Source organism: Trichechus manatus, unplaced genomic scaffold, assembly GCF_000243295.1.
Source record: "Trichechus manatus latirostris isolate Lorelei unplaced genomic scaffold, TriManLat1.0 scaffold00032, whole genome shotgun sequence".
NCBI lineage: Eukaryota > Metazoa > Chordata > Mammalia > Sirenia > Trichechidae > Trichechus > Trichechus manatus.
The window spans coordinates 9,829,624-9,853,173 of record NW_004443968.1 but is presented as its reverse complement, the minus strand read 5'-3'; the positions used below and the strand labels follow the sequence as shown (position 1 = coordinate 9,853,173).

Here is a 23,550-nt window from a genome sequence, read left to right as displayed (position 1 = left end):
CAGTTTTCAATTATGACTGAAATATGTAGCCTCTTGGTTATTATTTTATCATAAGAATGTTCTATAATTTTGTAAATTACATGCAAGCATATACCACATGCAAACATTTTGGTGCCTGTGATATAGTAAGATGGAGTCATACCTACTTCCTACAAATTTTTTTTTCTTTTCTTTTTTATAGCATAGAGCATTGCATTAAAGAAATACAGTCAGAAGTTAACAAACAGCATCCAGACGTGCAGCTTCGAACAACAACTGACTGCTTTGAATGGCTTAATAACTATAGTTATAACTCATCCAAGTCACCTTCCGTTCCCCATGGAGATTTGATAAAATTCCTCAAAACAATGGTAAAACAAAACCAAAAAAAAAAAAAAACTTTGCTTTAAGGTGGAGTGGGGTGGGTAAACAGGGAATATACTTCATACAGTTTCTATATGAACATATTTATTTTAGTGACCATATTACCTTGTCATATCTAGGGGTTTGAGCCTTTGTTTTGTTTTGTTCTTATATCCCTAATAGAATACAGTGAGCTATTTGTTTTTATTTTTTATTACGATTTTTATCAGTAAAATGAAGCTTTGTGTAAGTGTAGATTAAATATTATAATCCTTGGGTGATTTGTGGTTTGATGCATACCATATCAACACCACAAAATGTGTTGATGTATACCCCATTAGTACGACAAAATGTTGATTGATGAGGTTGCAGCATTTTTTTAAAAAGTTTCTATCTTTACCGTTCAGTAAATACTGTCAGGATTTCAAAACCTATATCTTTTTTCCCCCCTTAGGATATTTTTATTCAAGCCTATGGCACTAGTGTTTTTCTCAGGTTAAGTAGCGTGCATAACTAAGTTTATATTCCCTGTGTTCCACAAAATGACCAATCAGTAACACATGAAGCAAATAACCTTGATGAAATTTGAATTTAAAGAAAGTATAAGTAATTCCATATTTATAAATGTTGGAACATCTTTCTCCACTCCAAACGCCTTATAGAATTTCTTCAGTAATCCATCAGACAAGTTTATATTTATTACAGTTTGTGTCCCCTCATATTTACTCTCTCAATGCTCAGTATTCAGCATGATAAGACCTCCGTGGAGTCTATCTATGAATCGGTCTCTATCATTCCCTCCTTTCCTTCTCAGCCTGCACTTATACCAGTGCTTTTCAATTGAGCCAGTAATTTATACAAGACTGCAGTTAATTGATGGAGAATTATTACATTGATCATTCTTGATACTGACCAGCCTCTATGTTAGAGAAAGTTTGGAGTCTTCAATAATAAGAACATTTATTTTATTACACCTGTATCTGTTAGGAGAGCTAGTTTGCAAAAATAGTTTCCCAGGGAAACTGCACAATTGTTAAAAAGCAGTTATTTCTGTAGTTAAATAGATATGGTTTTAATTTAATTTAGGGGAAAAAAAGGAACTGTTTTTGTCTAAACATCAAACATTGATTAAGGCAGATGTGGAAAATATCTTGAGGTTGTAGATGGCTTAGGATGACAGAATCAGATGAAAATAGTTTTTGGCCGTTGTTATTATTACAGATGTCTCTTTAATGTTTACAAATTAATAAAAGGAAGAGAAAGGAAGGCTATGTGCCCTGAAGCCTTGTTCTTTTAAGAAAATCCTCTCACCCATTATCTCCTGAAGGTGGAGCCTTGAAGAATAAATATGGATATAGTTATTTCTTAATTTCTATTAAAAGCCATGTGTATTGAATTTCATTAATATTGATGTAATAATGCTTTCTCATTTAATTAAAAGCAAAAGCTTTTAATTATCTTTTAATCTGTCACACATAAGTCATTCTGTATTCACTGCAAGGCAAAGGCCACCTTAGTTTTGCTCAAATTCATTAAACTGATAAGTTTGTTCCAGACCTAGATTTTTTTACATAATTGATTGTGTTATTTTCAGGAATGAAACATGTTTTAAAACAGATCTAGATTAAAATGACCTTATTATCAAGTTTTTACCTACTAAAAGTGTCAAACTTGACAGCATTTTTCATACATTTATTTTTTTCCACAGAAATTCTTTCTCTGTTAATTATTTGGCTATTTCAATAAAAAACAGAGGTCCTCATTTGGACGATTGTACTGACATCGTTTTCAAAATTTAAGCAATCATACTAAACACATTTTAAACCTCTGTAATCTATTATTCTTTGCTTGATCAAATATTTACAGTTACTGGCCAATTTAAAGAAATGTAAGGCTGAGGCACTAATATTACTCATTTGCTTTATAGAATTTTTACCATAATGCTGACCTGTTCTGGAAGTATCAAAAGAACTAAATAGAGGGGGAGAGAAAGAGAGAGAGAGACATAGAGACAGAGGCAGAGGAGGGGAAGGGAAGCAGGGAAGGAAAGAATGAGAAACCAGTCACAGAAAAGTCATGTGCACTTCGTGGATCTCTAGAGTGTGTTAGAGAGAATATGGACTAGAAGAATGAAGCCAGGGGTTCATTCTTGGCTGTTGCTTATTATCATGTGACTTTTGGAAAGTCACTTAAGCACGCTAAGTTATAGTGTCCTTTTGTGTAAATTGGGGATTTAAATATGTCACGGTTTTCATTATGAATAAACCAGAAATGTCTGGAAAAGTGCTTTTTATGTAATAAAACACTATATAGCTATTAAGTGTTAGTTACAGAGAGAACATTAAATGAGACATTGAAATGCTTAGAATGAGAGCTAATTCCTGGAATTAGTCTAGGAGTTGTTCATAATTTTGAATCACACATACCTATGGTATATTTGTCAATAAGAAATTTTAAAGCCAGCTTGATTTTATGCCACTTGAACCTTGCTTCCATTTCTCTTCTAATCAGCTTGTTTCTTCTTTGAGAATATGAAATTTTAATATTAGCTGAAATAGACATAATTAGGAAAGTCAGCATGTAAGAAGAATGTGTGTGTGCATATAATTCAAAGTCCAAGAAGGTATTTTTTAGCCCATTTACCATTCTTAATTAAACTTACCATAGGTTTCTCTCAGCACAGAAAGTATAAAGGAATAATTTCATACCATCTTTTGGGGACTAATTCTGAGATTATTTTTTTCCCATTTTGAGTTACTTATTTCTTTAGAGAGAATTGAAATATTCTCAGATTAATTTTCAAAGTAAGCTGTTTCTTAATGTGATTCTCAAAAAGGAATTTAAATGAAAGTAAAAAATCTTTAAATGTGTTAAATAAAGTTTATTTCTCAGGATGGCATCTATTAGTAACCCCTAGGCACATACTATATTTAAAGGTCTCTGCTTTATTATAGAATGACTTTAAAGCATTGTATGTTCATTTGGGATTTTACAATAATAAATATACCCATTCCGGCATGAAAATTATCTGCCAGGAATTAATTAGGGGCATGATCTTGAATTTATTTTGTCTTAGGAACAAATTTCAATAGATTTTTATTTAGAACTTTTGAACTGCAGCTTTCATACAGCTCAGGCTATATTGGGGGTGGGTAACAAAGTGCAAAAACTATATGTCTAGAAATCTAATTAAGAGGATAATTCATCAGCTGGGCTTACAAAATATAAAAGACCTGAAAGCTAACGTTCTAAGATGTCTGAATTGATTAAATTTCAAATGAAAAAAAATCCTTGAAGAGCATGGTAGTATTGATTCTAAATTGAAATAAATTATTATGAAGTTGTTTATGACTGTAGAAATCTTTTTTTTCTGTTACTCTGACAGTTAATCATATTTCTAATGTTATAATTTACTTTTGTTAGCAGGATTTGTTGAAGAATGAACAAAATCAAGAAGAAATGATACTGGATTTACTTTGGGGCCTCTCCTGTCAGAGCAGCATTTCATTCCCATCTACTCTAAGTGGGACATCTTTCCATTTCCTCTCTAAGACTTCTCTTCATTCTGTTGAAGATCCTTCCTCTATGGATGTAAAGTCTATATGGAATGACATAAGACTGCATCTTCGACGCTTCTTGGTGAACAAACTACAAAGCCATAATGAAATAAACAATTCACAGCAGAAAATTTTATTGAAAAATCAGTGCATACAACGACTCTTGTTCCTTTATCCAGAATCAGAAGTTATAGTCAAGTACCAAAACATACAGGATAAACTTTTGGCTAACCTTCTGCAAAACTGCTTTCCTTCTTACAGCAGAGAATCAAATTTAGACTTAATGGTTCATGGATACCAAAGTGCAATGCTTAAGTTGTACTCAATGATACAAGAGGATTTTAACACACTACATGAAATTTTAGCTCCATCCTCAACAGTGAAATTCATTAAAGAAACCTACCTGAATACTGTTACAGAAGAAATGGCAAAATTTCTTGAAAAATTTTGTGAGCTGCGGTTCAAAGAAAAAGCTGTTCGTGTGGTTAAAACAAGCAAGAGCTCCAGCAAGCATAGAGGAGCAGTGCATGCTTTGGGTTAGTGACATTTAAAATTTCTGTTTGGTTTAACTTAAGCAGTTGATAGCTTTAATTTTCTAAGATTTTTCTTTTTGGTTAAATTGCATTGCAAACTTTAACATAAGTCAGAAAATAAATATAAAAATTTACAGTACCTGTTTCTCTTATGCAAGTGTTTTTCTTTCTCTGTAAGTATAGTAATAGAAGTGTTTTTCCTCCCTTTTAAGTTATTAAAAATATTGGAAATGTAAGCCAAAAATATTGCAAATTTTTTTTTGTTTGTTTTGATTGCATATGATGAGTAGTAAAGTAATGGGTGAAACTCTTTCATAAGTATAATTTTTAACCCATTGTATGTCCTAAGGCCCAACCATTATTAGGTAAAAAGAATACTTGTTGGAAATTTGTTTATATTTGCATTAACTAAAATTGGAAGTTTAAAAAGTATCACGTTTTAGTCAACCAATTCCAATAAGGAACAACTTTAAAGCATTAATTATAAAATTCTACATTGTAATTGGTTAGGAAGTATAGCATTTGAACCATAGTTAATTTTTAATATCCCTCTATTTTTTTTCTTTAAGAATGTGTACAAATAAAAGATGCTACAAAAATTCCTAAATTTATTTAAATAATAAAGAAAAAAGGGAGGAAATTATTGTGGTGTAATAAACTTTTCTCTGTCATGGTTTAGTGTACCACTAGTGAAGACAAGTCAGGTGAAAAATGTAATTATTTTGATAATTATGATTAGGCATGCTTTTGCATAAAACTCTGAGGTATATTTCTAAATAGGTTTGTAAATTATATTGTTTGTTAAGTGTTTAAAAATTATCATTTAATAATTTTATGGATCTTTAAATTTATGATCATTTTTTAAAATTTCCACAACTCACTATATTTGTATTCCTTTAATAAAATGCCAGAGTCCCAAACTACTATATCAATTTTCAAGTAATTTACTGTTTTATTTTTTAAAAAATTATGTTTCTCAGGAAACTACATCACGTCACAGAACAGAGATGCATCAGCCAAGTTTTGGTTATGGCAGAATACAAAATCAAAATCAGTTAATTTAGTACCATTATAATTTTTTTCAAAGCAAATGGACATTCATTTTAATTAACACATAAATTTTTAAATGCATTTTGAGGCTGCACTTGTTTTCTAAAATTTTTATATTCTCTAAATAAATTCCTACTTACTTGTAAAGTGTTTTCAATATGTAAGTTTTATATGTGCTAAATATAGTTTATAACAGAAGAAAAGATCCGTACGGTTGAAAATATTTGTAAGTTGCTATGGAGTCTTTAGGGCTGATATTGAGGTGTTTTCCCATTCGTGAGAGAAAACTAAGCATGTCGACTTTTAACACCAAAATTTTCCCATATTTTCCACAAGTCTAGATGCACTGACGTTTCTCAAGCTCCTTTATCTGAACTTTGGTATAAAGCACTTATTGAGTATTTTTCATATGTCAGGCATGGTGCTGAGTACATCCCATGCCTTTTTATCCTAATTTCATGAACAAGGAAACTGAAGCTTAGAAAGATTAACTTGCTCAGTGTCTTGTTGTATGCAGTCAGGATTCATATTCAGAGTCAGGACTTTCTAACTCCAAGACCACTGTGCTGTTGGTCAGATCTTGTCTCAAAGTGTAAGATTAAATCCTTTGTCTACTGTTAAAGAAATTTCAAACAATATTGTTTAAGTGGGCTGCCTGAAAACGGATTTAGTTCAGCTTTAATGAGCAGCTGCCATGACCAAAAGGAGCCCTGCTGGCACAAACAGTTAAGTGCTTGGCTGGTAACCGAAAGGTAGGCGGTTCGAACCCTCGCGTCATCTTCATTTTAAAAGAACCAATGCCATTCTTACATTGTAACATTTTTCTGTAATCTGTATTTGGCGTGGTTAAATGATCAAATTAATCTTACTGTTAACATTACAGTTCCTTTGGGATTTAACAGAAGTTACTTTTCTCAGTGTCTGGGGAAAAAAGGAGGATTGTTTATTTGTAGTAAATTTCGCTGAAATAAATCCTTTGTGTTTTAAATATGAAAAAAATGCAATGAGGAGATTTCAATCGTAGGGTAAATTTCATGGTTCCTGTAGATCCTAACCTGAATTTTTCTTGCAACTATTTTTAGTTTGAATGGGAAAGACTTAAGAGAATATGATACATGCAGGATCGGATTACTCAATAAGCAAAGTATGCACGGGCTTACTTGTGCTTACTGACTAATCAGTAGAGCTACAATTTCACCTGTTTTTACTACAGCTTTGATGTGGTGAAACCCATGTGAAATTGTAGCACTACAGATTAGTAAGTAAACATAATTAAGCCTATGCATACCTTGCTTGCTGGTTAATCCATCCCTAGGTAGATGCCTTTGAATATTTAAAAGGTTTCTAAAAATCTGCAGTGAGTGAGAGGTTGGACCTAGTGGCCTCTAAAGCCACTTCCTTTGCAAAGTCCCTTGCTGTTTTATTTAAGGAAGGTAACAATGGACTCAAACATAGCAAAGATTGTGAGGATGACACAGGACCAGACAGCATTTTGTTCTGTTGTACATGAGGTCACTATGAGTCAGAACCAACTTGACAACACCTAACCACAACAACACAAGGGATGGGGGATGAAAAGGCCCTTCAGGGTAAAGAAGTCCCTCAAACCAAAGAGAAGATGGATTTTTTTTTAATATATGATTAATTTTTTGTTGTTGAGAATATACACAGCAAAACATACACCAATTCAACAGTTTCTACATGTACAGTTCAGTGACATTGATTACGTTCTTTGAGTTGTGCAACCATTCTCACCCTCCTTTTCTGAGTTATTCCTCCCCCATTAACATAGACTCATGGACCCCATGGCTTCCTAGCTATCAAGTTGTTGATCCCATATAGATAGAGAAGATGGACTTTTTGACTAGTGAGGCACAGATCAAAACTGGAAAGAAAGCCAGTCAAAAATCACCCTACTCTCTCTCCACTTCCCAAAGTAGCCATTCCTCCTTCTGTACTATGAACAGCAGTGGTGGAGTTGTTAGTCTGACCAGCTGGGTGATGATCTCATGGAAAGGTGAAGAAATATATTGAGCCCAGCATGCAAAGAGCATATAAAAAGAAGCATTGGTATGAGAGAGGATGGTTGTAGAAATGACTAAGTCTTGTAGAAGGATAAAGCATCTCTTCACCCTGTTGCATCCTTTGTGCTCCTGAGACGGAGGTAAAGATCTCCATTAGACCTCTGGTGACCATTATGCGTTTTGTTTTCTAATGCCACGCTAGTAGAAATTGGAATTTCAAGTAATATAAAACAGTAAATGAAAAAAAAATTTTCATTAGAGAAAGTAATACCTTTCTTCAGTTAGCACAAATTCCTTCAAAATAATATATTTTCAATGTCTTTTGCTGTACCACTGTTGAAAATACCAATAAATGATACTATTGATCAGCTTTTTTTCCCCACTGCTTCGTAACAGTTGCTATTTTCTAATGAAATACCTGGATACTTCTTGTTTACAATTACTTTGCTCTTAGAAGGTGAAAAGTGCACTTGACTGTGAGTCAAGTATGTTGGCCCTGACTTTAGCCAAGTCATCTAACCTCTTTGAATTGTTCTAATCTATTAAATGAAATGGTTGTATTAGATAATATCTAAAGACCTTTTTGGAGTCCCTGGGTGTTGTAAACATTAATGTGTTCAACTGCTAACTGAAAGGTTTGAAGCTTGCATTCACCCAGAGGTGCGTCGGAAGAAAGACCTGGTGATCTACTTCCAAAAAAATCAGCCACTGAAAACCCTACAGAGCACAGTTCTACTGTGACACACATGGGGTCGCCATGAGTCAGAACTGACTCAAAGGCAACTGACAGCAAAGACCTTTTTAACTCTAAACTTTTTTTGACTCTCTAAGTGACTCTGTTAATCATCCCACAACCAAAGTTTATGCCTACAGTTTATCACTGGAAACTGCCACCACTTTTCTTTTCTTTTTTTTTCTTACAGTTATTGTTAGTTGCCTTGGGGTCAACCCCGACTCATGGTGACTTTATGTATGACAGAACGAGATGTTGTCTGGTCCTGTGCCATCTTCATGATTCTTGGTATGCTTGAGGCCATTGTCATGGCTATTGTGTCAATCTACCTCACTGAGGATTCCGCTCACTTTTGCTACTATAGTGGCTTAACTAAGCATATGACTTTGTATGCCACAGTAGCAGATACAAAAGACTCCTTTAGATCTTTATCTGTGATCTTTTTCCCCCAAGTGAAACTTGAAAGTAACAATGTAAGAACTGCCTGCATACTGTGGTTGCATTTTTCAATGGGGTATAAGGTTGGCGGTTCAGACTCGCCCAGTGGCTCTGCAGAGGAAAGACCTGGCTATCTTCTCTCTAAAAGATTACAGCTTGGAAAACCCTATGGGGCAGTTCTGCCCTGTCACATGGGGTCGATATGAGTCCAGATCAACTCCCTGGCACCTAACAACAACAATAACAAGGTGGGTGGGGTAGGGGGTGATAATTAAGCAAAACCAAGATGTGTGAAGTCTCTCCTACCATCTTATTTCTGAAGCTATTCCTAGTAATTCTTTTTTGGAGTTCTCCTTTGATTTTATAACCAAGTTTTTTGTTTTGTTTTTTTTTAACAGAAGCATTTTTAATCAGATAATTGAAAATTCAGGTCACAAGCAAGACTGGAAACACAGCAGTTATTCTGTATTGTTGACTGAAAAGAAATCCGTATCATTTTCCTTAGCATGTATGTAAACAAGCAAGACAGGAATTTTTTAATGAAAGCGTAGAATCTGACTTACGTTTTTGCCTAGAGAAGAACCAGCTCATTTCTGCAAGCTGTAGCCAGCAGGCAAGCACAATATTTTTTCTCATAAGGCATCTCTGGATCTATATAAATCCTTGTATAAGTAGAAAATGAAAGCCTCAGAATTAGGCCTATAAAGCAGACAGTTGTTCAATAATAAAATCTTGCAAAGGTGAGTTAAGTATAATTCCTTAATTAAAAAAATATATATCTAGATGCAGAATCCCATTTTATTCCTAGAGATGCAAGTAAACTGGTCACATTTACACTTTTTTTACCAGAGTTAAGCTAAAAGTAACTAAATTACTGAAATAGTTGAGCAAGTTATTGCCAGGTTTGTGACCCTTTTTACTATTATTAGTTAGCATTGTGTTTGCAAAACGCTTCCACATTTTTTGTTTGTTCATTTGACTTTGCTGCATCACCACCCAGAAATTAGGAAGTGCAGCAAGTCTAATCCTAGTTTTATGGGTGAAAAAACTAAAGCATTTTTTTAACAAAGAAAATTAGCGGAGGCAGAAATAAGATTAGAAGAGAAGCATCTTCTCTCTGTACCTCAGTGCTGCCTGAGAAAATAAGTGGAAAGCCTGACACTAGAATTTTTTTTTCCTTAAGGAGTAGTATTTTGTTTTATGTTCTTCCTACTAAAGTTTGTATCACCTGTGACTATTTATTTGATTAAAAACTATGGGAAAAATGACTAGATGTGCATGTGTGAGGGGAGGCTGTGTATTATGCACTTGCGTAGATGTGTAGCATTATACGTGCCTGTGTTGTTGTTGTTAGGTGCCATTGAGTCGGTTCCAACTCATTGTGACCCTACATACAACAGAACACTGCCCGATCCTGCACCATCCTCGTTAAAGTTGTTAGGCTTGAGCCCATTGTTGGAGCCACTGTGTCAATCCATCTAATTGAGGGTCTTCCTCTTTTCCCTAACTTTCTTCTTTACCAAGCATGATGTGCTTCGCCAGGGACTGGTCCCTCCTGATAACATGTCCAAAGTATGTGAGATGTGCATGTCTTTATTCATCTAAAACATATTTTCTATGGCATGGACTCTTTTTCTGACCTAATTGTTCCCTATTAAATGTTCCGAGGCCTTGGAACCATTGTTCTAAAGACTGTAGGGCAAGACGAATGGAAAGTATATTCCATGAGAAAGAAGGTGGATGCAATTTAATTTTCATAATATGTTTGCTTTTATATAGAAACAATTAGCAAACACTAAATTGCACTCAATTATCTACTTCCTCCTTCCTCAGAACACCTGTGTGTTCTTTCCAAGGGTGGAAGGAATATTTCACTTGCTATATCCTCCTATTATGACAGTCAAATACTAAGAGTAGAAATAAAAATGACTTACTCTTTGGTTTCTCATGAGGGGTTATAGGTCAATTTGAAATTTATATACCTTATTAGCTATTCAGTAACACTTGGAAAAGTAAAAAACTAAAAACTGGATTAAAATATTGAGATTTTTAAAACCTCATCTTTTGACCTGGAAAAAGAAATTGTCTATTTAAAAATATGTTAAAGTAACATGTTAAGAATAGAATGAAAATGATTGGAAAAAATCATTTACAAAAAGTCAAAATTATTCTGTTGTTGTTGTTTGCCATTGAGTCTATTTTCAACTCATAGCAACCCCATGTGACAGAGTGGAACTTACCCATAGGGTTTTCTAGGCTATAATCTTTATGGAAGCAGGTCACCAGGTCTTTCTCCCTTGGAGCAGCTAGGTGGGTTCGAATCACAAACTTCTCGGTTAGCATCTGAATGCATAACTGTTGTGCCACCAGGGTTCCAAACTTATATTGCAACTATTCTATATTGAATAAAGAATGTGGACAAATAATATATATGAGGTTGTTGCAATGCAGAAGTTTATGTACTATAGAAAGTGAGTGGCTACATCACTTGCCACCTTCCTAAAACTTTTTTGGCTTCTTCTTTTCCCTGTCTGTTAAAATTCTTCATGTTGTATATTTTGATTTATGAACATGATGATTAATATAAATGCTTAGTTCTGTTGTTTTATATAAAGACATTTATAGGTCATGAATCCCTAAATTCTTGTTTAACATATTTTTCCAATGGACTACTATAAGTGTTGAATATTGTTTAATTAACATGTTTCTTCTCAGGTTCTCAGAATATGTGATATGTGACCATTGATTAGTTATTAGTACTCAACATACTTTTTTCATAAAACTTAAAGAAGAAAAGTTTAATAAGCAAACAAACATTGCTAAGATTCTTTTAAAATGGAATCTTTTAAACTGGAGACTGGGAATTATAATTGTTCCTGCACAAAATTATTTATTATGAAAATCAATTTGGATAATATGCATTATGATGTAACAGAATTATTTATGTAAAAGTATGAAAATATTTTACCATCAGTGTCGTATCTATGAAGTCAAATATTTGGTATAGAACATACCTCCTGCCTTAAAGTATTTGTCATTTAATATCTCTACCTGTTTGTTTTGACCTTATGGGGGAATTGTAAAAATGCTTTTTGTACCTGGGACTATATTTGTTTGTCTAAAGTAGCATTTTTTGAGTATGGGCTGGTATTTCTGCACAGGAATTTATACAGGAGAGACTATTGGTAGCTTTGAGAGACTCATCTATCCCCTATATGTGGAAATGAGAAAATAATCCTTAGCTTTGGGTAAAATGTTTAAAAAACATTATGGATTCTTTTGCCTCTGCCATTCTTGAAACTGAAGTTCTATTCCTCTGTTTATACATATATTTTTAATTTGCTTCTAGTCTTATCAAAACACTTGTAAGAACTTGTGTGGTTAGCTTATCTAAATGGAGATCTAAAATTGCACATGTAAGGAAATGAAAAGTTATTTAAAATGTAGTACAATATGTTGCTTCAATCAAAAGCAAAACTTATCAATGTTTGCTTTTGCAGCTTCTTTTTTGACATTGAGTAGAAACAGAAAACCCCCTTGTCTATTATTTAGGGAAGGTGTAGTTTTCCCTACTGCTAGTTTAATCTCTTCCGTAACAGAACAATAGGAAGCACCCAAATTAGCAGGTAAGTGCTAATCAGAGACGAGAAGAGACTCTAATAAGGCCTTTGGAATTATGATACCAATGAAATAAAAAAGACTAAATAATATGAAGTTTTAATGTTTTAGAATTCTATAATATAATCATACTGAGCTGATTTTAAAATAGCTGGCTTTATATTGTTTGCCCTTTAAGTTAGGAATTACTTTAAATTTAAAATTCAGTGCTAGCATTTCCATTAGCAGAAGGCACACTTAATTGTAATTATTGGAGTGGACACCCAGGTTTGCCAAATACCTATCCTGAAAAGGAGAGAAATTGCCTCCAAATTTTATGATGATCATTGTCAGAGAAAGCAATATTGTAAAATTGCTTTATGGTACCTTCTTACATCTTTTTTCCAAACTGTACTGAAATCAGTTATAATTATCTTTGTTAATGTTCTTTTTTTGTAGCACAATAAAACATGTACTCCTTCAGCCATTTGAAGTAGCTGTTCTTTTAATGGGTATTTTTCTTTTAATTCTTCTCAGTCGTAGTCACAAAAGCCATGAAGTTCACAGTTGTCGGTATAGGGGTCTGGTCAGCAGACTCTGGACCCTGAAGAGAAATAGGAAGAGGCAGCAACCACAGCCCCTTTAAGACTGAATAGCTAAAATCTAATGTGGAATAAGTGTCTCAAAATGAGGAAAATCCTTGATTTTATGGACAAGTTATTACTGCACAGATTTAGTTGAAGCTTTATGTTCAGTGAGTCCCTCTAAAGACACTTGGGTTGTCTTTATTGAGCTTAAACAGTTGGCCTTAAATCTTTTTTCTTTGATATGCACATTATTCAGATTAAACATGCAAATTATACACTCTTTCTACGTTTATTGATCGGTGATAATCTAGTGTTTTGCTTGGTTTCTGTGACCATACAGATAACAAAATGTAAAGCATAAGTCCTTATACTTGTATAAAAGGGCACTTGTAGGGATTTGTTACAGAAAAGTACATACTTCCTTGACATTTATGACTATATCTAAAGACAAAGTTATTTAACACTAAGTTAGTGGCAGTTCCTCAGTCATGAACCAATGTGTTTATTTATTTTATTTTTCATTACATTTTGATCATGTCCCAAGCTTTCAAAAAGGGAGCCAGAAATGAGCCAGGTGTTTAAAAACATTAAACACCCTCATAAGGTTTGCATCCTTGTGGTCTTCTCTGCTGCTGTGATAGTTCTTTAAGGTTCTGTCATTTTCAATCAGCAGAGAGTACCTGTAATCAGTATATCTGATAAGTTTGTCAATGCCTCTTTAAAGCAGGATTCCCCAACAACCTATTCAATTCAGACCCCCTTGCTTCATTTGAAGTATCATCTTGATAAGACAGAGCTGTGTCACAGGCCGCTGTGTATAGCCAGCTCAGTCTACAACTAATTTGTGCAGGAAAAAATTAAATCAGGAGGTAAATTATTTCATGATTGCTCATTCCCAGCAGAGTTGGGCATCATTCTGAAGAAAATATCAAATAATTGGTTTCAGGCCGTGTCAGACACATGCAATTCCCTTCTCTAATGGCTGTGTGTGGTAGCACCAGGCCTCAGGGGTCAGCAAGGAACTGGAAATAGCTTAGTGCCAGGCACAGCAATAGAGAGACAGACCACATAGGAAATGAAGTGGCAATAAGTGCAATCCATAGGGGAAATGTGCTTCACGTGGAGTTTAATGTATCGGTTCAGAATCTGGCAGGAAGCCATGCAACAATTGTTTACCTTTTTGTCAGCATCTGCATCTGTTCTGTTTTGTAAACAGCACTTAACTCTCAGTCGGTAAATGCTGGAATCAATAACAACTGTTAAGGGATTTCCTCCCACCCCCCACCCCCTTTTTTTTCATATTCTATAACAAATGCACACTACAAACAATGTTTGCGTTAGATTAACAGGGAACGGACATTAACAGGGTCAAAGGGATTTGGTAGGGAACATTTTAGAGCTTCTTGAGTTTACAGTAATTATATCTGTGTGATTTGAATGTATTTTAAAACCTATCCAAATTAAACTATTAAAAAAAATACTAGCAAGAAGTAATGAAGATGATTTTTTATAATTATCTTAAGTACTGTGTATAGAAAACTGCTGGCACTGTTTGTAATAATTTAGTTCTGTGCAATATTGTGTATTACAGCTGCTATGCAGAAATATTAAGTTGCCTTTTGCAGTTTTAGGAAATTTGTGATTGTATCCAGCAGTACTATTTATTTTAAAGATACAGTTATTAAAAAAAATTACACACCACAGTGAGACATATAAAAGGGTCAATCCGTGACTAATCCCTATAAGACCAAATATGTCATTAGTAAATGTAAAAGAAAGAATAACACTACTTTTAAGTTCACTGTCTTCAGGAGAGATCAAGTATATGGAAACTGTCGTAAATACAGGATGGTTAAAATAGTTATGGCACCACTTAATAGTGAATATCACCATCACCAAGATCAGAGGAACCTATTATTGCTAATGGGATTTATGCATGTATATCCCCATGTACTGCTTTGAAAATTTACTCCTTAAAATTTCCTTATGCACAGTTGCTGAGTTTCCTTATTTTTATTTCATTAAACTACTTCATATCTGATTTAACCCAAACCTAAAATGCTTCTGTTTTTATCTGTGTAAGTATTAAGTCTTTGGTTTTTCCATATTTTTTTTTTCAAATGTATGACTTCTTTGGACCTTTCAGTCGATTACCATGTGCCACAACCAAAATTAGGAAATTGTTTGATTGGGTCATTTGGCAAAGATTTACATTCCCTTGGCTTATTTTGGAAACCCTGGTGGCGTAGTGGTTAAGAGCTACGGCTGCTAACCAAAAGGTCAGCAGTTTGAATCCACCAGGTGCTCCTTGGAAACCATATGGCGCAGTTCTACTCAGTTCGATAGGGTTGCTATGAGTCGGAATCAACTTGACGGCAACGGATTTTTGCCTCATTTTATATGTCTAAGTGTTTGATTTTTTTTCCTTTCAATTTTTGTACAATCATTTTGCTATTTCACTTATCTTAATTGTTTTGGCCAAGATTTTTTGATAGTTTGTTAAATATTTTTATAAAATAAATTTAATTAGAAATAAGAATTTGCGGATTTAGATAATGTCTTTCTTCTTTTGAGACTAGGAAGTACTTTGGCTTCTGTGCATATTCATTTATTTGAGCTTCTGTCACTGTATATGATATTAAGTACTATACGTGAATATACGTGTAAACACAAATTCGGTGCACATTGTGAATTCATTGTTATCACCTAGAATATCTAGATTTTGGTGCTTTCATTATCAGGATCACAATCCAGATTTTATAAATTTACATTTCAAATTGATTTATTTGAATGAAGTACAGCATATTTTCAGGTTAAAAACTAGAGAAGAGCTGCCTCTTATAAGCTTACATTCTCTCCAGAGATAGACCTTTATTAATCCATATTCCATATGACATTTACATGATTCAGTAGAAATGAGACAACATTTAACACAATTGCATGCTGTGAACACAATTGCATGCCCTGATCTGTAAATAAAACCAAAACCCATTAGTTGAGTTGATTCTGATTCATAGCAACCCTATAGGACAGAGAAGAACTACCCATAAAGTTTCCAAAGCTGTAATCTTTACAGAAGCAGACTACCACATCTTTCTCCTGTGGAGCAGCTGGTGGGTTCAAACCACCGACCTCTGAGTTAGCAGGCAAGCTCTTAACCACTCCACCACCAGGGGTCCTTTGTAAATATAAAGGAAAAAGTGTATTTTTTAATAGAAAGTTTTGTCTCCAGAGTAGAATCTGCCATAGAAGACCACAAACAAAATTTAGAAACAAACTTTTCACCTTTTTTGATTACTTCCTTAACCATGGAAAAATGGTCACATTTTACCAAGTACCTCTCTACAGTTGTGAAAACTATACAGCTGGAAGACTTTAGCCTCCATTGTTTGTGCTTTGCCTCTTTAATATCTATTTGATAGGAATTAATATCTTACTTCTGCCATCTCATGTTTAATATTTTAAACCACACCCTAATCATTTAGTATGCAAGTTAAAAATTCTTATGATTGAAATTTTCATACCACAGGTCAAAATGTTCAAAGTTTTATGGTTATTTAAATAATCAGAGAGGCTCTCCTCCACTTAAGTTAGCATTAAAGTTAACTATCTCTAACAGAGCTTGAAAAATGGTAGTGGTTAACAGAGTATATCCTGATGGAATATGTAAGGCACTCGAGGGGATAGGTATTGTCTACGGGTCATTAGCTAATTTTTTAAAATTGATTGTTTAAGGCAGTCCTTTGTTGTATTAGGTGAAAGCAATAATCACTATTCCCTAAGTAAAGGGAAAATTAAGTGCTAATTAGCAGGTTATGAAGTGTGCAATAGCAGTCAGAGCATAAGTAGTATTTTCCCAGTGGTACCAAACGCTGTCTGGGGACCACAGAGTCAACAAATTGACTGCTGATAGTTAACTGAATTTTTTGAACCCTGAAAAGTAATACGAAATGTCATGAGGTTGAGTTATTCACACCATAGCAGTTTCTATATTGAAATTTTAACTTGTAAAAAATTAAAATTTTTTGCTAAATGATAATTATTTTAGAGTTTATCCTCTACTTGATTATTTACATGTAGTTTGTTTATCTTTAATTAAGACCTTTTCCTTTAAGAACTTGAAGTCACTATTCAGAGTTTTATTTCCTTGTTTTTTATTTAAGATAATAAACTAATCTTTGAACAAAAAGATAGCTGTGGTTACCTTTATATTAATTTTAAAATAATTTGAACAAAATTTAGCTTTCATACTCATAAAATGAATTGCTTATTTATCACAATTTGAAGTATCTAATCTTTATTGGTGATGTGGTAAAACTGTCATACTTTATGCTCTTAATCATCATACCATTATTTGACTTGATCTTGAAAATTGGCCTTTAAGGTATTTTAAGTTGGTATCTCCATGATATAATGGAATGAATACTGAGATTCACTTTTTTGGTATCATGTGGACATAATTCTAAATGTTATTTTTGAATATAGTAAATGTAAGAGAATTATAATAAGGCAGCATCTGCTAATATAGATTTATGATTTTTCTTAGAAAGAACAGATTTGTACTTTTTACATTACTGATAATACTCTTCATCTAAAAGTTAGAATTTGCACACTCACAAAAATAACATTCTTCATTTAATATCACTTTACAGCTTTCCCTCCAACTTATTGTACATTGTCCCTCTACTCATTTGGAACAACCCTTACTTAGTCTTATATGAAATCCCATTTATTGCTCAATTTTACTTTGCTTCTATTACTAGTAACCAAAAAACTTGGAGAAATACAACCTTATAAATGAATGCCTTATTTAAGATCTTTTAAGGGTTCTAATAACATTCTGTTTACATGCTGTGTTGAAAGTAGGGTGATTCACAAGCTGATCTAATTGAGGCCCTTTCTCCATTAGGTCTCTTCGCATTTTAGGTACATGTCTATGATCATAACCCTTGATACACAGGAAAGAGTCATAGACATCTCTCCCAGCATGCCCTTGCAGCGCCCTGCCACCTTGGACTGAAGGTGAAGTCTGGGTCTGAGCACTCTGAACACGTGCCCAGCTCCCCAGAAGATGCAAAATTTTGGAGAAAGTAGAGTGGGCTCTTTCTCCTTAGGAAGATGCTTACATTTCCTTCCCAAGTAGCAGAGCCTTCCTTCTGAACCCTTAAGAGAAATCAGAGAGTTCCCTGAATTGGGCTTCTCTAAAGACAACCAAGAAGGGAAGGAAGATTCAAGGCATGAGCAAGAGCTTAGATGCAGGAATGACATTTTGTTAGATAATGGAGGAGTAGCGAGTGCCATGGGAAGAGCTAGAGCAGAGGAGGTAAGGTATTCCTGTTAACAACCTTAAATCAGGGTGGACGTGCATTCTAATTTGTAGGGAAGTGGGCCCTCACTAAGGGCCTTCCCAGTTAAAAAAGAAAACTAGTGCTATGTTCTGATAGGAGAGGGGTTGGGACCAGAGGAGAGGTGTCTCCACTTCCAAAGCGAACACCAGGAGCATTTCTGGAGCTCTAGTTTTTGTTTGCTTCAAAAATAGCATGAATTCGTGGAAATGAAATTTTGTTTCCTCAGTATTAGCAAGAGGAAAGAAATGATGAAATTGAGATCCTTTAGATGGCTCATGGAAATATTATGGGGAGCTCATTCCATAATTAGATTATATGAAGAGGACCTAGATTTATACTGTGGGAATGGACAGAAAAAGAAAAACAGATTTTAAAAATATATTAAACAATTTTTTAACTTTTTGTGCAGTTTTTACTGCATCATTTAAAAATGTTAAAGTTATGCAGAAATATACATTTCACAAAGTTTTTGAATCTGATATTTCTTCCAGGGTACCTTTGTTGATTTCATGATATCAAATATTTAAATTATGAAATGCAGTGACATGTGCTAAAAACATTTTTTTAAGAATGTGTTTATTATACAAATTTTCAAAGTAATGCATTTTCATTATAAAAATTAAAACATCAAATAGATATATGAAAAAAAGTCAAAGTCGTCAGATTGCCTTCCCTCCAATCCCAGTCTCTTAGGGTCACGACTCCTATTCACACTTTGATGAATATTCTATAATTTTTCTGATGCACATATAAGAATTAATATAAATTTTTTTTAAATGGAATCACACTAGACATACTGTGGTTCAATGTACTTTTTTTGCTTTTTCATGAGATCCTTTTCAACAGTGCTATGATATTCCATAATATAGATATAGCACAATTTATTTGCATATGGTTAAATTTTAAATAGATCTTGTTAGATTGTTGATACACTGGGTTTAGAAAAATCTTAATTTTTTCCTTCTCAAAAGCAATACATGCCCATTGTTTAAAATATGTGTGTTTGTGTTTGTGTGTGTATTTAACGTCTATAAAGTAAAAAGTGTTAGGGTGTTAGGTCTCCTCCAACCTCCTCACCCCTAGTCCTCCAACCCTAAGGTAATCCCTCTTAATAGTTTGGTGTGGTCCCTTCCACACTTATGCGTGTGCAAACATATGTACAGTCTATTAAGTTACTCTGTAATTTTTTGGTTGTTTTCGTTTTTATATTTACTATATTATATCAATATGTACAGAATGGTCTGCATCGTTCTTTTATAGGCTGCAAGCTAGTCTGTTGTATTATTATTGTTTTATATCATTTTAATTAACCAACTTCCATTGATAAATATTAGGGTTGTCACAGTTTCTTTCTTTGTATACCTGTGTGAGTATCTTTGAAATGTTTTTTCCTGGAAAAGAGATTCTTGGGCCAAAGAGTAAGCTAATATAAATTTGGATATATAAATTCTAAACCGCCCTCTAAAACCAATATAATCACTGGGATTTAACTACAAATATTCAGAAGCATGAATATCTAAATTAATGTATGTATTCATTTAGACTTCAATTCTGTAATTCTGGGTTTTTTAAAAAAACGTATTCAAATCCCTGTGCTCTCCTGCCTCCTCCTGGGTCGTCAAGGCTATTGCTGTCTTGCCTGGGCAGGAATGGGGGTGAGGGATTGACACTGAATGCTCAATATCTTGTAGCTGTTAGGATCTTTGGGGCCATATAGAGCTGACTTTGCATTCTAGCTTTGCCACTTAACAATTGTGTGGCCTTGGATAGGTTGCTTGCAAGTTTCTTATGAGTCACGTTGGGTTTGAGGAGTCTGGATGGTGCAAAGAGTCCCCAGGGGCAACGCAGTCCCCAGGGTTCAGGAACCCCAGACATAAGTCTAGAGGCACAGTTGTTGATGCTGCAGCAGTTTATTAAGCAGCAGTCTTACAAGACAAGATAGCAATGGCAGGGAGGTTGTCTGTCCAAGGATGGGTCTCAACTAACTGAATGTTCTCTGGGGCTACAATTTATGCCCCAGTGGAGTTCAGGTGTTAGTTTCAACTCTTCTACTTTGAGCAAATCTTGTAAGAGTAAGCATCATTTTAATCCTCTATGAAATATATATATATATTGTGGAGCCCTGGTGGCACAGTGGTTAAGCATTTGTCTGCTATCAAAAGGTCAGCAGTTTGAATCTACCAGCCACTTCTTGGAAACCCTATGGGGCAGTTATACTCTGTCCTATAGGGTCGCTATGAGTTGGAGTTGACTCGATGGCAGCAGGTTTGGTTTTTTGGTTATAGATAGATACACAGACAGATATATATATATATGTTTATACGTATATATATTATTGTTGTTAGGTGCCGTCAAGTCAGTTCGGACTCATAGTGACCCTATAAGAATGAAACACTGCCCTGTCTTGCGCCATCCTCACAATTGCTGGTATGCTTGAGCCGATTGTTGCAGCCACTTTGTCAGTCCATCTCGTTGAGGGTCTTCTTCTCTTTCACTGACCCTCTACTTTACCAAGCATGATGTCCTTCTCCAGGGACTGGTCCCTCCTGATAACATGTCCAAAATTTGTGAGATGAAGTCTCGCCATCCTTGCTTCTAAGTAGCATTCTGGCTGTACTTCTTCCAAGACAGATTTGTTCATTCTTCCAGCAGTCCATGGTGTATTCTATATTCTTCGCCAACACCATAATTCAAAAGCATCGATTCTTCTTTGGTCTTCCTTATTCATTGTCCAGCTTTCGCATGCGAAAGCACTTTAGTCCTTAAAGTGACATTTTTGCTTTTGTACACTTTAAAGAGGTCTTTTGCAGCTCATTTGCCCAATGCAGTGAATCCTTTGATTTCTTTTTCGTTGTTGTTTTATTGTGCTTTAAATGAAAGTTTATAGTTCAAGTTAGTTTCTCATACAAAACTTTATACACACACACTGTGTGACCCTAGTTGCACTCCCCATACTGTGACAGCACACTTTTCCTTTCCACCCTGAATTCCCGTGTCCATTCAACCAGCTCCTGTCCCTTTCTGCCTTCTCATCTCGCCTCCAGGCAGGAGCTACCCATTTAGACTCATGTATCTACTTGAGCTAAGAAGCACACTCTTCACAAGTATCATTTAATGTCTTATAGTCTAGTCTAATCTTTGTCTGAAGAGTTGGCTTCAGGAATGGTTTTAGTTTTGAGCTAACATAGAGTCCAGGGGCCATGTCTTCTGGGGTCCCTCCAGTCTCAGAAACACTATTAAGTCTGGTCTTCTTACTAGAATTTGAGTTCTGCTCCCTACTTTTCTCCTGCTCCATCAGGGACTCTGTTGTGTTCCTTGTCAGGGCAGTCATTGGTGGTAGCCAGGCACCCCCTAGATCTTCTGGTCCCAGGCTGACGGAGTCTCTGGTTTACGTGGCCCTTTTGTCTCTTGGGCTAATACTTTCCTTGTGTCTTTGGTGTTCTTCATTCTCCTTTGCTTCAGGTAGGTTGGGACCAATTGATGCATCTTAGATGGCCACTTGCTAGCTTTTAAGACCCCAGACGCCACTCACCAAAGTGGGATGCAGAACATTTTCTTAATAAACTTTGTTATGCCAATTGACCTAGATGTCCCCCTGAAACCACTGTCCTCAGACCCCTGCCCCTGCTACTCTGTCCCTTGGAGCATTGGGTGGTATTCAGGAAACTTCTTAGTTTTTGGTTTAGTCCAGTTGTGCTGACTTCCCCTGTAGTGTGTGTTGTCCTTCCCTTCACCTAAGATAATTCTTGTCTACTATCTAATTAGCGAATACACCTCTCCCTCCCGCCCCACCCTTGTAACCATCAAAGAATGTTTTCTTCTGTGTTTAAACCTTTCTTAAATTCTTATAATAGAGGTCTCATACAATATTTGTCCTTTTGTGATTGACTTATTTCGCTCAGCATAATGCCTCAGATTCATTCATGTTATGAGATGTTTTGAAGATTCATCATTGTTCTTTATCATTGCATAGTATTCCATTGTGTGAATATATCATAATTTGTTTATCTATTCATCTGTTGATGGACACCTAGGTTGTTTCCATCTTTTTGCTGTTGTGAATAATTCTGCAGTGAACATGGGTGTGCGTATATCTATTCATGTGATGGCTTTTATTTCTCGGGGATATATTCCAAGGAGTAGGATTGCTGGATCATGTGGTACTTCTGTTTCTAGCTTTCTAAGGAAGCGCCAAATCAACTTCCAAAGTGGTTCTACCATTTTTACATTCCCACCAACAGTGTATAAGTGTTTCAGTCTCTCTACAACCTCTCCAATATTTATTATTTTATGTTTTTTGGATTATTGCTTGCCTTGTAGGGGTGAGATGGTATCTCATTGTAGTTTTGATTTGCATTTCTCTAACGGCTAATGATCATGAGCATTTCCTCTTGTGTCTGTTAGCCGCCTGAATGTCTTCTTTTGTGAAGGGCCTGTTCATATCCTTTGCCCATTTTTTAATTGGGTTATTTGGTATTTTGTTGTTGAGGTTTTGCAGTATCTTGTAGATTTTAGAGATTAGACCCTAATCAAATTTGTCATAGCCAAAAATTATTTCCCAGTCTGTAGGTTGTCTTTCTACTCTTTTGGTGAAGTCTTTTGATGAGCAGAAGTGTTTGATTTTTAGGAGCTCCCGGTTATCTAGTCTCTCTTCTGGTGCTTATGCATTGTTAGTAATGTTTTGTATTCTGTTTACACCATATATTAGGGCTCTTAGCATTGTCACTATATTTTCTTCCATGATCTTTATCGTTTTAGATTTTATATTTAGGTCTTTGATCCATTTTAAGTTAGTTTTTGTACATGGTGTGAGGTATGGGTCTTGTTTCAATTTTTTGCAGATGGATATCCAGTTAGGGCGGCACCATTTGTTAAGGAGACTGTCTTTTCCCCAGTTAACGGACTTTGGGCCTTTGTCAAATATCAGCTGCTCATATGTGGATGAATTTACATCTAGATTCTTAATTCTGTTCCATTGGTCTACGTATCTGTTGTTGTACCAGTACCAGCCTGTTTTGACTACTGTGGTGGTATAATAGGTTCTAAAATCAGGTAGTGTGAGGCCTCCCACTTTGTTCTTCTTCCTCAGTAATGCTTTACTTATCTGGGGCCTCTTTCTTTTCCATATGAAGTTGGTGATTTGTTTCTCCATCTTCTTAAAAATTGCCTTCGGAATTTGGATCAGGATTGCATTGTATCTGTAGATCGCTTTGGGTAGAATTGACGTTTTCACAATGTTGAGTCTTCCTATCCATGAGCAAGGTATGTTTTTCCACTTATGTAGGTTTCTTTTGGTTCCTTGCAGTAGTATCTTGTAGTTTACTTTGTACAGGTCTTTTAC

The 23,550-nt window shown here is 34.9% G+C and overlaps 1 protein-coding gene across 1 annotated transcript in view; it reads left to right on the top strand.

Moving 5' to 3' along the window:
- KIAA0825 (KIAA0825 ortholog) overlaps positions 1–23,550 on the top strand; it is a 281,773-nt gene that overhangs the window by 74,617 nt on the left and 183,606 nt on the right. The window contains exons 4-5 of the mRNA XM_023730118.1: positions 182–350; positions 3,766–4,435. Coding sequence (XP_023585886.1) covers positions 182–350; positions 3,766–4,435 — 839 coding nt within the window. The remainder of the gene's footprint in view (positions 1–181; positions 351–3,765; positions 4,436–23,550) is intronic.